Genomic DNA, 17526 nt, shown 5'->3' with positions numbered 1-17526 from the left:
TTTAAAAAAAGAGATTTATTCTATATTGTCAAGTGCAGTATAAACACAGACGTTTCAAAACTATATAAGAAAGAAACAAACCTGTAAAATGGTCAAAATTTTGCTACCAATGGTAGGTACACTAACATAAAAACCATTATGGAGATTGATGATAGTGGAGAGTATAAATACTATCGTGTTCCCTAAACACTTAACAGTATGTTTATATGATTACTCTTTAGTTTGAGTTTGTGTTATGTGAAGCAGTATAAACACTGGCGTTTCTAGACTTTATGAAAAGCATACACCTATCGTCGCTCATTTGTTGGTTTGTTTTGTTGCTAAGCGTAAAGCTATTCAAAGTACTTTCGGTACTTTTCACACTACCGATTTTTAGCATTATATTCCTCCAGACTTATCATAATACATTGAGTTACAAAAATATAAATTTTAATATTTCCTCATATTAGTCTTTCGGTGGTTTATTAAAGCAAATAAATATTGAATTAATACTTCCTTGCACCACATAGAAAATTATAAGAATTATTTATTACAGAAATTTCTCACAAAGCTACTTACACTGACAGACTACATAAAAGGCGGCTAGAAGGATCCACAGCCAACTCTTAAATTACTCTCTTATAACTGAATACTAGAAAGTGAACGTCCCTGTTATAATTTACCCACAGTTCAGTTCCCATTTGACTATACTCGCACTTCATTTCCCTTCTCATATCTATCAACTTATTTATATTGAACTAATTTTTATGAGGAATCTATTCAAGCCAGTGTGAAAACAAAAAATTACGTTCGATACAACAAATCAATAATACATAGATTTATAAATAATATATCAGTTTCTTTCTCTCAGCTGTCGGCTTATCGGTGAACCTGTCGATGACCGAAGAAGGTCGAAACGTTGTTCGCTCCTCTACGTAAAAAAAATTTTAAACCCAAACGAGCCGTTTTTACACATATATTTTTCTCTACAAGTGGGTTTTCTCGACATCACTGACTTATCGAAAAGGTCCCTTTGTTTCAGATATTGCAATTTTTCCTTATATCTGATTTTAACGTACAATAACAGTCAACTGTTCCAGTCACTTAAAACATTGTAGTCTCTGGGAAAGCTATTTTTGAAACAGGGGTTTAACTTCCTCTAATATCCTATTATCTTTAGTTCCTTTCTTTGTCGTAGGTTTCTTCTAATCTCTAATATATTTTACCTTTGTATGTACAGAAGAAATTAATCCTTAAATCAACCATGGGAATTAGATACCATATGTAGTCTATTTTAACATCACGTTTACTTGGTTATGCTGTTAACCTTGCTTCACTAACTTTCCTTAACATCATTAGGTGCTCGTTTCTATTATTAGTTACAATTTGGTGACGAGGAACACACGTTATAGGAAATATAAGTTTGGAAACAACTTATATGTGTATCTGATGATGACATAATATTACCGAAACGCTGTACATTTATAAAAAAGTTTTTTTTCAGTACCTATTCAAGCATTCTAAAACTTTTATTAATAATATTTACTAGTCTTTATGTTAATGACATTTATGCAAGCTATGATTGACTCATTTGTGCTAGGTAAGACATTATCCATTAACCTCTGAAATGTTGTGAGTGTGTAAAGCATTCCTTTATCTTTCTCGTATTCCTCTAAATTGATTTTGAGAAATTAATTTTACTAATTTTCTGTGCTTGACTAACTTGATTTATTGTATCCTCCACGTAAGTTAATGGGAAGAAATCGGTCACAGTAACTTGTTACGTATCTTAATTTATCCTGGACGAGTCTCCGATTTTATATGCAACATCTTACGATTTCAAATAACCACAAATTATAATTTTAATTTAGAAGTTAGTTAAACGTCAATATGTTTTAAATTTATGATATTTTTAAACAAGACCGTTATACGCAGTTTTCTTTCTTAACATAAATTTTAATGTATGAACTATTTGAAATGTTCGAAATCTATAACCGTTCCTGGTCAGATATCTGCAGTTTTTTGATTAATAAGCGTTTATCATAATAATTGGTTCCGAGATTTAGAATATACAAAATGTAGCGATCGAACAATATACTGAACTGTCTCTCCACGTATTGATTTATAAACTTTAAGGCGAGATTCTAGAAAATTCTTTGGCAACAAACTGGCAGTCACGAATATTTTACATGCGTCATACATTTTTTATTTTTATGCTCGAGAACCTTCTACAAATTTACAGAACAGTGGAACTTTCGTACATTTAACAATATATATTAGTATCTCTACAAGGACATTAGATATCTATCTTCCTCTGTAAAATGTAAACTTTTAAACCAAACAAGGATAGAGATAGCTAGCATTCCCGTCAAGTGAAGTGCACTAGTGACTTGGCCAAATGTATGTGAGCACCCATTCTAATTAGTGGGTTTGGCTATTTCAGCCACACCCATTACTAACAGGTGCTTAAAATCAAGCATACAGTTATACAATCTCCATAGACTAACAGTGGCAATAAAATGGGTCGTACTGAAGAGCTCAGTGACTTTCAACGTGGCACTGTCATAGGATGCCACCTTTTCAACAAGTCAGTTTGTCAAATTTCTGCCCTGCTACTCCAGTCAACTGTAAGTTCTGTTATTGTGAAGTGGAAACGTCTAGGAGCAATAACAGCTCAACCACGAAGCGTTAGGCCACACAAGTTCATAGAATGGGACTGCCGAGTGCTGAAGCGCTTAGCGCGTAAAAATCGCCTGTTGCAGTTGCAACACTCACTACCGAGTTTCAAACTGCCTCTAAAAGCAACGTCAGTACGAGAACTCTTCGTCAGGAGTTACATGAAATGGGTTTCCATGGCCGAGCAGCCGCACACAAGCCTAAGATTACCATGCGCAATGTCAAGCATTGGCTGGAGTGGTGTAAAGCACACCGCCATCAGACTCTGGAGCAGTGGAAATGCATTCTCTGGAGTGATAAATCACGCTTCACTATCTGGCAGTCTGACGAACGAATCTATGTTTGGCGGATGCCAGGAGAACGTTACCTGCCTGAATGCATAATGCCAACTATACCAGTTTTGTGGAGGAGGAATAATAGTCTGGAAATGTTCATGGTTTGGGCTCGTTAGTTCCAGTAAAGGGAAATCTTAATGCTACAGCATACAATGACATTCTAGAGGATTGTGTGCTTCTAACTTTGTGGCAACAGTTTGGGGAAGGCCCTTTTTGGTTTCAGCATGACAATCCCCGCGTGCACAAGCGAGGTCCATAAAGACATAGTTTGCCGAGGTTGGTGTGGAAGAACTTCGCTGACTTGCACAAAGTCCTATCCTTAGCCCCATCAAACACCTTTGGGATGAATTGGAACGCCGACTACAAGTAAGGCTTTCTCGCCCGACATTGGTGTCCAACCTCACTAATGCTCTTGTAGCTGAATAGGAGGGAATTCCCGCAGCCATGTTCCAAAATCTAATGAAAAGCCTTCCCACAAGAGTGGAGGCTATTATAGCAGCAAAGGTGGGACCAACTACATATTAATATCCATGGTTTTAAAATGAGATGTTCAACAATCACATATGAACATGATGGTCGGGTGTCCACATACTTTAGGTCATGTAGTGTGTATTTGTGTATCAACAGAAAAGTAATTTGAGCCTCGAGAATCTGGACAGTCGATAAAATATTAATTTCCAGACCAGACAGAAGAATGAATATTATTTGTGAGTTTGTAGCATTTTGGGCATAAATAATTATTTGTATTAACTATTTGGGATAATCGTTATTATAAATTTTATTGTTTCTTTTGTATATTAAAATATATTTATGTTAAGAAAGAAAATTGTGGGTATCATTTTTGTTGACAAATTTTGATATATATTATATTTTAATTAACTTCCCAATTAAAATCATATTTCCTGTTATGTGAAATCGTAATACGTATCATACGTAACATAATAAATCGGAGACTCTTTCGAGATAAATTATAATACGTAACACTATTTAAATGTCTCACTTGTCGTTTTTTGTAATTCTCCGAACTTTCTTCAGTAAGTCTCCAGTTTTTATTCATACGTCTTTAGGACAGCTAATTTAATTACATTGCGCTTTAATTTGTCTCTTCTTCTAATTCATTGTGTGCTGCTAATGTCTTTGCAGATAAAGCAAAAACTAGTTTCCTTACCATATCCTGTGGCTGCCATTACTCTCCTCCTGCTATTTCTTTTTAAATATCAGCAAAAAATAAAAAAAAACTCTACATCGCTTTTGCAAAATTTAGTGAACTATACAAGGATATCTCTATCATTTATTTCAGCCCTGTCACTGGAATTACTGTTTTTCTTGTTTCTCAGAAACTAATTTTTTTATGCTGATGCTTATGTGCTAGCTCTCTGTTTTTATCAGTGATTTTGATTTTCACTTCTATTCCGTGCTTACATTAATTTTTTACTCTTTACAAATGATCCACAAAACGGATTAGAATTAACTGAATCATTATGAAAATCAAAACAAACAAAATAAAAACAATGGAAAACCAGCTCTCTTTTGTGATTTCAGTGCTTTTTCCTGTTGATTTTGTTCTCTTCGGATTTTCTTGAAATAGTTCCACATTCAAAGTCCTCCTTCGTTTCTGTTTTTCCATCGATAAAATACTGATCAATCCCTCTTTTGACATCTGAGGTGTTATACTTTCCTCTTCCTAACTTTATTCATGTTGTATCTACACTTTTCAGGAAGTGATTCACACCAATGTAAGTAAATATAAAGATTTCCTATTTAATACTGGTAACAAATAACATATATATTTAAGCTTCTTACATTGAAATTTCCAATTCATTCAAGCCTTTCCTTTCCTTCCCTTCTCTTTCTCTCTCTTTTTCTTATCGAGTTCTTGTCTTTGTATCTCTTTCTCGTACCACGCTGGAACAGAGGCAAATCTTCGGATTTCCAACGCTAAAATCAAGGGTTCAATTTTCCTCAGTAGACAAAGCAGATAGCCCGATGTGGCTTTGCTATAAGAAGAGACACACACATTTTTTTCTCAAATACAGGCAGAACATGTTTTGTTTTAGACATTACAACTTATTCCCCCCCTCCCAGTCCATCTGGTTACAACATTTCATAATTATATGGGTCTTCAGGTGTTTTTACTTTAGAATAATAAAGATAGCCGCTACATCCGCTTATTCTGGTCACTTCTAGCCCCTTAGAATAAGTTGGCAAATAGTTATTAATAAGCATAGTGAAGTGATTTTTTTTAGGTAACATACTGTACGTTTCCACAGAACACTGGTCTGTCTTCTTCAGGTATCTGTCGAAACGCGTAGTATGTTTGTCAAAACAAATCCCTTCATTATGCTTAAAAAGCATTGTTATTATATTATCTTAAAGTGCTTCATTACTCAAGAATCACTTATAATTTTTAATTTTTTAGAGACTGATTAGAGGCAAGCCATTTCATCCAATTTATAAGTAACTTCAAATAATGCTACCTTACATCTCACTTCGTAATAATTAACAATTTTGAACTGGCAGGTTAGATGAAATCAATGAATCAATAGATTTTAAGATACACCCGTCTGGTTCGTTAATGGAAGATCATTGTCACTGTTATAACACGCCCATGGCCCAAAATGCGTAGCAAGGTTTTGTGACGCATAATCGCAAATTCATAACTCTTCAAATTTAAGTTCAGGTATATTAATCACTAGACCACGCCTTGCACATATTATAAGCACTACAGATTGTAGATTTACAATATATTGTCCATTGGCTAAAAAAAATCGTGTGTTCGAAAGTTCCTGTAGTGATAAAACAGCAAAACATAGTCATTACGAATTATTCAATCACAACTATTTAAGTGATTGTTTAAGAACTTGTAATGAGAATTGTAAGAATTCTTTTCAGAACACTTTAATATGAGTATTCTCCCCTGTTTTTCTTCCAAGTGAGAATTAAAGAAGATTATGTTTTTCTATTGCTCAGTAACATGAAACTAAACCTAATTGTAAATACTTCAACTTCACTGCTAAACCAAAGTTATAGAGAACCTGGAGCTTATCTGCAATACATGTTTCGCAACAATTTTTGAACAAAGGAATAATGATTGTTTTTTGAACATATTGTATGTTTTGTATTGAAGAAAGTGAGAAATATGACTTTATTTGCATAGCCAAAACTCTAGTTTTCTTTGCTGTTTTTAATATTGACTCATTTTACCTTCTTTAAATAATGACAATATATTTTGTAGTCGATATCTCACAATTATGAAGGGAACGGGAGGAGGAGCCACTGGTAAAACAAAGCTCGACAAAGAAAGATTAAAAATGTGTCAAAGAGAAATGGTAAGAGTTTTCAAAACATTATAGGGTTATATTAATTCGGTGGTTTACATAAGTAAAATAACTAAATTATTTTATTTGATTTTAATATCTTACATTAACTGTGTTACAAAATCACTGGCTAGATATGCTTTCCAAACATGAGAATGATTGTAGTACAAGAGTAAATCATCAGTTAAACATGCTTTCCAGACATTGAAATGATTGTGATACAAGAGTAAATCATCAGTTAAACATGCTTTCCAGACATTGAAATGATTGTGATACAAGAGTAAATCATCAGTTAAACATGCTTTCCAGACATTGAAATGATTGTGATACAAGAGTAAATCATCAGTTAAACATGCTTTCCAGACATTGAAATGATTGTGATACAAGAGTAAATCATCAGTTAAACATGCTTTCCAGACATTGAAATGATTGTGATTCAAGAGTAAATCATCAGTTAAACATGCTTTCCAGACATTGAAATGATTGTGATACAAGAGTAAATCATCAGTTAAACATGCTTTCCAGACATTGAAATGATTGTGATACAAGAGTAAATCATCAGTTAAACATGCTTTCCAGACATTGAAATGATTGTGTAAAAGAGTAAATCATGGGTTTGATATGTTTTCCAAACATTATAATGACTTTGGTACAAGAGTAAATTGTCGGTTTGATATGTTTTCCAAACATTATAATGACTTTGGTACAAGAGTAAATTGTCGGTTTGATATGTTTTCCAAGTATTGAGATATGCTTTCTAAACAATGGAACGTTCATGTTCACAATAGTTCACACAGTTTTCAAATCATTAACGAAGTAGTAAATATTTAATTTTTGCTAATTGGTATAAACACCATGCAAAGGAAACATTATTAAGGGTTATAAAGTGTTGGAGTTGTGCACTTACTTGAGGAACCAACCACCGTCATTACTTTTTGCTCTTACAATATGTGTACATTCTAGATAATTGGTCAATATTTGAAAGTACTTTATGTACACGTACGTTTCCTGTACTGTGTAATATACTAAACAGAAAAAATAATATGTGAAATGCATTGTAAACGTTACCAACATCTAAAAATTTATTTACAAGCAAACAAAATTCATATTCAGGATCATATCGCTACTATGGCCAGAACAATGAAACCATTAATTAACAAAAACTCAATCACTGAAAAGCTGAAGACCACACAAGGATTCCTCCATAAGCTGAAGGACATGGAAGACGTAAGTAATCTCAAATATCCTTTTAATTGTTTAATTTTCATTTAAAAATTGTTGGAAAAACATTACGTAGAATTTCAGGTACTTAACCACTAAAATACAGGTGAAAGTAAATGTCATGTTATGTTATTAAGCATATTTGTTCCGATTAAGTAATAGATTCCTTACAACGGCAAGTTAAGAACAGCAGATTTAAAATGTATTAACTAGGACCATGACAAAGACTACAAGAGCAATATTTTGAAGCTACATGAACCGTAGCTCGGTCGTTAATAAGTTTCTAACGGTTTCTGGTCTGCGGTTGACTCATCATTTGTTGCATTATGAGTGATCCCTGTATATTAATCATGATGACATCCTACGTACTTCGTAAATAATTTCACATTAAATCCTTATTGAAAACTCAACGCTTTTAAAAGCTTTTATTCATGGAAAAAACTCATGACTAAACATTTTATATAGTAAGTCTCGAATCAAAAAGACATTCTTATAATTTCCTTACATTTTATAAACATTCAACGGATTAAAATTTAATATTAAAACTAAGATTGTTCCAATTTCAATTAAAAGAAGTAATAAAATTTCCGGGCAAAATTGAAAAACCTTTTACAGTCATATGCCAATGGAATAACAATGGTAAATGAAGACATTCCTTGATGACGAGAAGCCCACTTGGAATAAAAATATATCTCAGAACGGCTGGCATGGGTATTAATACTTTTACTGATAAGGAGAATACAACGTTTCGACCTTCCTAGGTCATCTTAAGGTTAATAAAGAGAGGAAGAGAACAACGTTTCGCCTGAAGATGACCTAGGAAGGTGGAAACGTTGTTCTCTCCTTATCAGTAAAAGTGTTAATATCTGTACCAGCTGTTCTGAGATATAAAGAGTTTCATTTGTGATGAAAATTTTAAATTTCAAAATGTAAAGGAAGTGCAATCCTTTTTGAAAGAATACAAATCATGTATTTAGTATTGATACAGATATATAACTAGTGAAGTGCTTGGATTCTAGAAGAAGAGCACTTCAGTAAATCCAGTAAATTATCGAATATCTTTATTCAGAATCGTTTCAAGGTCATTCAGTTTATGGTTATTTTTTAATGAAGATAGTTTCATATTTCTCTAAGTATATGATAAAAATTAGCGCAGGCTTTATTTATACGTGCACTTTATTTTTGCTACTTTGTAACAAAAGTGTGTTCGATGCTTTTTTGCTTTGTGAGGTTATAAAATGTAATATGTGATATACACCCACGTATGAACGTGTTGTCTTGTTGGATTCCTGACTGTTAAATGTAGTTTAAAGGATAGATAATCTCGCTCACACAGTGGAAGAGTAAAAAGTTGTATTTATCAAACGTTTTCTCCAAGTTTCTAAGTCTGATGTTGCTTTTTGAGAAATGATTTACGAGTATAACTTAAATTCGTGTTATTTTATAATTATTTTTGTAGTACTTTTTCAAAATTACTATAGTTTATTCATCGTCTCTTTCAAGATTTGTGTAAGAAATTCTTACCGTCGTAGATGAAATAAATTCATCTCATTTCAACTCATTGAACATATTTTTTTAAATAGTTTACAAACTTATTGTACAATTAAGTAATGTTGAAGGATGATACTAACATTTTATTTAATTCTTGTTAGTTTAAATACGTATACTTTTATTTACTAAGAATTAACTCTATTACTTTTGAGCAGTATGGTACAAAATAAATTGTTAAATTGGGCTGTATTGCTTACCCCTAGCCTCAACATGCGCTTCCTGATGTTTTTGTATGGATGATAAGTGGTGGAAAACGTGTCGCTTACTCTCGACTGCCTGCTAAGGACCTTCTGTTCTCTATTGTTGAGGAAGAAGCAGGAAAACTTTGTGGCAAAGTTCAGACCCTCTTCCTAAAGGTGGCTTTCGAAAAACATAAAACGAATTCTTGTGTAATACAATAGTTGTTACGTGACTTTCTAGTGCTAAGACGCCAACTCATTGTTGAGCCAAAAGTTATAGTTTGTTTGTCGAAATGTTTGCATGCGAGAGAATGATTAATAATTCTATATTATTGCATGATGTAGTAAAGCAAATGAGTTATTTAATAGCTATAATTATTGCTTTTTCACACAAATTTTGATAAAAGATATGAATATCTGTCGTGTACCGAAATTGTAATAACGTAATTGCTTGGTTGTGACATTCTACTGTGTATGATTTATGATAATTAAGAACCTAAGGTAAAGAGAACCCTTAGCTAAAAAAAAAAAAAAAAAAAGAGAATGTAGCATTTTACTGATGAGACTGAAACCTGTTTGTTTGAACGACTGTAAGTTCCTGTTTAGGTATAACACGAAACTGATAAAAGTTTGTTAACAGCTTATTTTTTGTTAATTATTCAGTGAGTTAAAAAGTTTCATCATTGGCATATTTTTCTTTGGTGAATGAATTATTTTCATACAGTGTTTTATCTGTTAGTATTCTGGTGGAACTGCCTTCTAATAAGTTATTCACACAGTTCTCAGAATATCGTTTCTTTTTAATGGTGAGCTCAACATTTGGTAGCGATAAGGTGAAAAAAAGATTATTACCAAAACAGCGTGCTTTATACGTAAAGAGTGCTTGTGTTACTGGAAACATTCCATGTCTGTAAAACTATATTCTATAACAAATTCAAGATGATATTTATGCCTTAATTTTTTAAATATGAAGGTTCATGCAGCTCTGTAGAAACGAATTTTTGGCTCTTCGTGTTTTATTCTGTACTTAAATATTTCCTTGAGATTTTTTGGTTTTTATATAAAGTTTCTCACTCATATAATCAAAGACTTTTGACATCTAACCCACAATACAATATTTATTTACAATTTGTTTCTATCAATGCGTATACATTGCTTTTTACGGAATTATTGAAACAAGTTAATAAAAGATATAATATAGTTGAGGTTTTCCTAAACAGTTCTTGTGCTTAAGCTGTAATTCATTTTTAAGTTTCTTTGTTAATTATTTGAAAATTTGTTATATTTTTGAAATATATTTTACTCACTTTAAAAGAAATTCATAAATATAATAGCTGTAATTATTGTCAAAAATATATGACTTTCTTAATGCAATGTAATTTAAACTCTTCTAAATTAAATGGTTAATATATTGATAATATTCCGAAGTTCAGGTTCAAAGCAATTAATATTTTTCTTTTGGTTCAGCATAAAATCATATTACTCATTCTTTAAGAAAAACAAGCATTTCATATCATTAAGGTATAAATGGAAAATTTGCATTTTTTTCCTATATCACTAAAGAAAAGTTTAATTTTGCAATAACGTGCAACAATATTATAAAGTGAAACGAATGAGATATTGTATAGTTACCAGGTAAAAAGAGTAACGGCCCTGGCGGTTGGTCAATACAGGCAAAACTCCAAATATATCTTTGGTTGGGCTTAACAAAGCACAAGAAACATTACATGAAAGGACTTCCAAAAGGATACAACATTACATCAGAAATTAGAAACGCCGACAAACCACAGGTGTCTCCGCCACTGGTGCTCCACTATTCTGGTAAGCTGTTAAAATTCACATGTAGAACATAAATGAAGAATAATTTCAAATCATGGATCTTCGTTTGAAAATACTGGACCATTTGTAGATGCAGTTTGGCGGTAATAATAATAACATAAATTTCTAAAAGTAAAACTCATAGAGAGATCTATAACTACACATTACATTAAAACGCTATAACTTTATACATTGGATTAAATTGTTGAATATAAAATTATTTATACATTGTGTAATTGATGAGGAAAGAATTAAGTAAAAGCGATGTTACAGAAACAGTTGTCAGTTATGTCATGCTTACGTGCCAAACTATTTTGTAACATCTGCGTGACGAAGGGATATGTTCAGAAACACATCAGTCAGTTAACTTATCCCAATTAGTATTATATCCGTGTTGGAAGTTATGATTTAAATTACAACAGAATTAAAATTGTAAACTACCAAAATGTAAAACAGCATGAGTTTATATATATATTTGTATCTCATAAAACTGTGAACTATAAGGTACATTTACAGGACATTGAAGCCGGTTCACTGTGATAACAGGTCTGTAATAAGTTAACATATACATATAAAATCCAAGTGAAACAGTTTAGAGTACAGACTACAGTGTTGAGAAGGTAAGCGTACTTCGTATTAAAAGAAGAAAAAACATTCAAGCCAGGAAGGACACAATTTTTATGGGTGGAAGTTGGGAGGTTACATTTTTTGTAAGAAAATTATAAAGAATGGTAAAATAGTTTCATTATATTATTGTAAAACTTACATTTTATATTCTATTGTTCTTTGGCTGGTGGTTGGGTATATTAGCTGATTTGGATAGATGAAACATAAAATCCACAATTAAATATATGCATTTCTTATTTCTCAATTTTGCAATTAACTTTTATCAGGTTGTCAATTTGTTCATAATCAGCCGCAACTGATGAATAGAAGGTTACCTTGAATTGTTGTGTGGTTATCAACTTGTTCATAACTAGCTGCAAATAATGAATGATAGGATAGCTTGTTGTAGGGTTTACAATTTTATCATAAGCAGCTGCGTCTGGTGAATGATGATGGGCCAGCTTGAGTCGTTGAGGGTGTATCCAAGCGTTATATCTATTTTTGTTTCTTGTTTGTTTGTTTTTTTAATTGCTTATATTGATTTTTCTCCTGCAGTTGAGAAGGTAATTAAAGAAACAAGATATCGCCAATAAATTTTGTGTGCTATTTCTACTCTTATGTTCTTTTAATTTATATATTCAGCAATGATCTCAATAGATTAATTATCGATTATTTTAGAATCCATATCCGTATGAATAGGTAAACGTATGTTTATTTCTGTTAACTTATTTGACAGTTTTTACAGTCTGTAGCATTTTCATGTTTTATTTAATATTTAATAATTTAATTTTTATTCACTAGAAAAACAGGTTTTTGAATTACGGGCTCACATGTATCAGGCTCGATCGTTGATTGGATCAGATGCTTCGGGTCTTTCGGACCCATTCGCTCGAGTCATCTTTAGCGACCAAAGCCAAACCACCCAGGTAAAAATTTATTACTGAATCAAAAAAAGAAATTATATTCTGTTATGTAAAACTTGTTTTTAAATATTGTGTGTAGCATTTTCGTACAGTGAATATTGTTGATAGCTAATAAATTTGTCAATCGGTAAATAAATATTCAAATTTACTGATAATGATAACATCTCAATTGAAAACAATTCATAACATAATCGTGGTCTCCTGGAGAAAATATGACATTACGTGATATATTTCGCTTTCAATTAATTTGCTTCTTAAGAAGAAAAACTGCATTTAATTAATTTTTTGAGGAGAAGGAAACATTAGAGTTTTTTTTTCTAAATATGGAAGCGAAGTCAGTAAGAAACTAGGACTATAGTTTTGTTTTGTGAGAAACTACTTAAATAAATTAGAATGACGATTTTTGTAAGTTTTGTTGAATCCATGCAACTATATTTCGATCATTACTCTCGCTGTCAGCAAAAGAGTATAAACAGAGGAAAGATGTCTAATGATGTCGTTTGCAGAAAAATATCAATAGAAAGCTTATCTTTTATTTTTACAATCGCTACCGAAGAATGAAGCATGTGAACGTATACACTTTAAAAAGTTTTTCTTTCTTCTTTATAAAGAAGATGATATGACGGATCAGTCAAAGAGATATAACAACGTGCACTAATAGTGAAAAATCTAGTGATTGTTATCATTCAATAGTCGATACCTTATACCTGGCTGCATAAGTTAATATCGATTATCAAATCAGTCATAATCAGTTTAAAATACAATATTACAGAACCTAAACGATTTTGTTAATTTAAAGCAGATACATCGCGACATGATTCTTAAATAAAATCCACTTAAAACAAAAAAACTATTAATAAGAAAGATCTGTTTTAGTTGTGTTGTTCTTGTGGAGATAGAATTATCTTGTTTCGTTTATTTTACTCCTTATAAACCTCATCTTTAATTTGAAAATAATTCCTGAAAACTTCAGTCAGTGTTGTTGTGAATGTTTTAGGTAATTGATGAAACCTTGAGTCCCACGTGGGACGAAATGCTCATATTCTCTGAAGTTGTGGTATACGGGAGCAAAGAAGATATTAAAAATGATCCTCCAGTCATTGTTGTTGAAGTTTTTGATCAGGACAAAGTGGTGAGATTTTAATGTTTTACTGCATTAATATTCACGACACACTATGGCGAGTTTGATCATAATGTTTAATGACTTACATTTGAAGTTTTTAAAATAGATTATATAGTTTACAGTGCTATAAAATAAGATTGACAGTAATATTTGACTTAAATTCTAAAAAATAAAATTCAAAAATTTTATTGAATCATCTTTAAAACGAAAACGAATGATAAATTTAACCGTATAGTATATCTCAAAGAATATTACTTGTAGTACTATTACTGTTTAAGAAAATTTTATATTTTTATATCTTTGTTACACGATTGTAATATCATTTTGTGACGTGAAACGATTATTGTAGTGTGTATTTATTACTTCTGATTTATAGGGAAAATCTGAATTTATTGGACGAACCTTAGCGAGACCATATGTGAAATTCAGGGACGAACCTTACGCAAAGCCTAATTTTCCACCTAACCTAGAGTGGCACGACATCTATCGGGGCTCGGAGCAAGCAGGAGAGCTTTTAGCTACATTTGAACTCTTACAGGTATTTAGCATTTGTTAAAAGACTGTAATAAGATATGTTCAACACATGTAATGTTTTTGAATAGTTCATTACTACAGTTTCTATTTCGTTATACACTAGTAATTTGACAAGAAATATAATTTTAACCATATGTTTATAAAGTTGCCCGTGTTTCCAAGAAAATTAATATATTTTCTTATTTGCAATGGGAAAAAGTATAAAAAGATATTTCTATGGTTTTACTAGTCCACAGATCTGTGTGATAAATTGCACTTACTTATATGAGACTCGTCTAAAAGAAATCCACCTCTTCATGATTTTCATGAGAAAAATCAACAAGACAAAGAAACGAATCAGAAAGAGAAAAAGCATGCTAATAATGTTGCATTTCAGTTGAATGACAGCTGCAGGCCGAAGCTTAACTTACACGAGGGCATTTTTAAAACGTGTTTGCGAATAAGAAAAATAACAAAAAACCTTTTGGCAATTGTTACATAATTAATAAATAAATAACCCAATTTACAGCGGTCTTCAAACTATTACTGTACATGAAAATTACCTTAAAGACATGTAATGAAAACCAACGATTATTAATGATACACTCAGAAGCTACTTTATTAGGTACACTTATCTAGTACCGGGTAGGACACCTTTTGCCTCCAGAATAGCCTGAATTATTTGCAACATGAATTCAACAAGGTGCTGGAAACATTTCTTAGGGATTTTGGTCCATGCTGATTCGATAGCATCACGCAGTTCCTGTAGATTTGTCGGTCACACATTTCTCGTTCCACCTTATCTCAAAGGTGCTTTATTGGGTGGAGATCTTGGGACTGTGCAAGCCAGGCCTTTGGAGTACACCGAAGTCACTGTCATGTTCGTGGAACCAGCTTGGGATGGTGCGTAACTTGTGACATAGTGCATTATCCTGCTGGAAGTATCCATTGAAAAACAGGAAGATTGTGGTCATAAAGGGATGCATATGGACAGCAACAATGCTTATGTACGCAGTGGCATTCTAATGATGTTCAGTTGGTATTAAAGGGCCTGCACTGTGGACACAAAGCAGGATGGATCCATGGATTCTTGCTGTTCACGCCAAATTCTGATCCTATCATCTGCACGTCGCAGCAGAAATCAAGATTCGTCAGACTATGCGACTTTTTCCCAATCTTCAATCGTCCAGTTTTGGTGATCCCGTGCTCACTATAGGATCTTCCTCTTCTTAGCTGGCAGAAGTGGAAACCGGCATGGTCTTTTGCTGCTGTAGCCCATATACTTCAAGGCTCGATGCGTTGTGCGTTCAGAGACGTCTTTCTGCACACCACTATTGTAAAGAGGGATTACACTATGTAACACAAATTTTGTTCCTGGATAGTATGTGTTATTTCTTAACTACTTATGTTGAAGAAGTATAGAAAATGGCCATTCAAACTTTGCTTTTGTGACCTGGATAATAAAAATTTAGAACTGTCACTAACTAGATGTTTTTGTTTTTCGCACCATTATTTTCAAATTCTAAAGGCTTTTATGAGTGGAAATCCCAGGAGGTCAACAGTTTCTAAGATGGTGGAGTCACCACATCTAGCACCAACAATCATTCCACGGTCACAATCGTTTATGTCACGCTTATTCTCCATTATGATGTTTGGTTGAACAACTACTGAACCTGTTAACCATATCAGCATAGTTTATATATTTAGTTACCGCCACTTGATTGCTGTTTGACTATCTGTGTTGAAGAGTAGATGAACCTAATAAATGGCCACTGAGTGTATGCTTCACACAGGCACTTTTCTAGTAATGTTATTATGATGAGTGATTTTAGTAGAGAATAAACATATATTGACAATTAGTTAAATTAAGACCCATGATCGTCTAATTAGGTGAGAGTAAAATAAAAATTTCTTATTTTCTTTTATTTTTATCCAGCTCTCTGAATCAGAAGAGAAAGGTGATATACCAGAGCTTCCGCAGCCGAAGGAAAACCTCTGGAGGTCCGATAGAGGTCCTGTGCTTCCTGTTCCACGAGGTATCCGACCTACGCTTTCAAAATATCGTATTGAGGCAAGTTGTTATAACGGAGTTTTCTCTTTTACTGCTTGGATTTTTTTTCCAAAGAAATGGCTGTATTTTAGTACAAATATAGATTTACTTTAAGAAATGAACACTGTAATAAAAAGATATCAATTACAGAGAAGATGACACCTGTATGTTAATTTCTGATTTATACTTCATGTTATTTGTATAAGTAAATAGATGGCGCAACATAACTAGTATAATTACTACTACTGCAAATACTCCACGCTAGTACAGCGGTATCACTTGGGATTTACAACATCAAATCAGGGGTACGATTCCCCTCAGTGGGCTGAGCAGATAGCTCGATGTGGCTTTGCTATAAGAAAAACAAACAAAACCACTACAAATAATTTTTATTTTTCGATTATCCATATGATTAATACAAGCTCAACTAAATAATTAACCTGGTTCTTATGACAGTTTACCATTTATTCGATTTTTACTGAGGCATAAAACAGAAGTAAAAAAATTCATTTAATTATGTTAAACTTTATTCAATATAGCAGTGTCACCAGGGGGTTCAAAATGACTAGTGTTTAAGCATACGTGTGTTCTTAAACCATTTACAAGTGGTATTTAAAATTCGTTACATTCTGAGAAAATATGCTTTGCATAATATCAACCATTCTGTTTTCAGGTTCTCTTCTGGGGCATGAGAGACTTGAAACGTGTGCATCTGATGACAGTAGACAGACCTCGTGCAGATATCGAATGTGCGGGAAAGGTACTGCAGTCGTCTGTAATTCTGAACTATAAGAAAAACCCCAACTTTACCACGCCAGTCAAGCATTTTGATGTGGTCAGTATAATGAATTATTACTGAAATATTTGAAAAATCATTTTATATAACTGTCGATTCTCCACTAAATCTTTTATTATTACAATGATAAATTAATTGTGGCTATTACAATGTTACTAATAATTTATGCTATACAGGGGTTTTGCAATTTTAATTACGTGATGTTAATGTCAGAGTGTGATTTTATTATGAAGTATTTCTAATTACCACTATTATAATGATTTACATATACCCACGTTTATTAAAATGATTTTACGAGTTAAATATCAATATGTATATACTGGTAAAATTATAAAATATTCTTTGTAAAATTTTATTTTGACAACATTTACTTTCTTTTGTTATTTTCAAGGACAATTTTACATATTAAAAAAATATATATTTTTTTTCAAATTCGTTA

At 32.4% G+C, this 17526-nt stretch overlaps 1 protein-coding gene across 3 annotated transcripts in view; it reads left to right on the top strand.

Moving 5' to 3' along the window:
- The window catches only part of LOC143230453 (otoferlin-like), a 208001-nt gene that overhangs the window by 150530 nt on the left and 39945 nt on the right, over nucleotides 1-17526 (top strand). For all 3 annotated transcript variants that reach the window (XM_076464034.1, XM_076464033.1, XM_076464035.1), the window contains 9 exons: nucleotides 6226-6319; nucleotides 7421-7534; nucleotides 9283-9435; nucleotides 10887-11079; nucleotides 12484-12608; nucleotides 13603-13737; nucleotides 14105-14266; nucleotides 16178-16312; nucleotides 16965-17126. In XM_076464034.1, the coding sequence (XP_076320149.1) occupies nucleotides 6226-6319; nucleotides 7421-7534; nucleotides 9283-9435; nucleotides 10887-11079; nucleotides 12484-12608; nucleotides 13603-13737; nucleotides 14105-14266; nucleotides 16178-16312; nucleotides 16965-17126 (1273 nt within the window). The remainder of the gene's footprint in view (nucleotides 1-6225; nucleotides 6320-7420; nucleotides 7535-9282; nucleotides 9436-10886; nucleotides 11080-12483; nucleotides 12609-13602; nucleotides 13738-14104; nucleotides 14267-16177; nucleotides 16313-16964; nucleotides 17127-17526) is intronic.

The sequence above is a fragment of the Tachypleus tridentatus genome, chromosome 10 (genome assembly GCF_004210375.1).
Source record: "Tachypleus tridentatus isolate NWPU-2018 chromosome 10, ASM421037v1, whole genome shotgun sequence".
NCBI lineage: Eukaryota > Metazoa > Arthropoda > Merostomata > Xiphosura > Limulidae > Tachypleus > Tachypleus tridentatus.
Note: the sequence above shows the minus strand (reverse complement) of the source record. Positions and strands in the feature narration are given on the sequence as shown.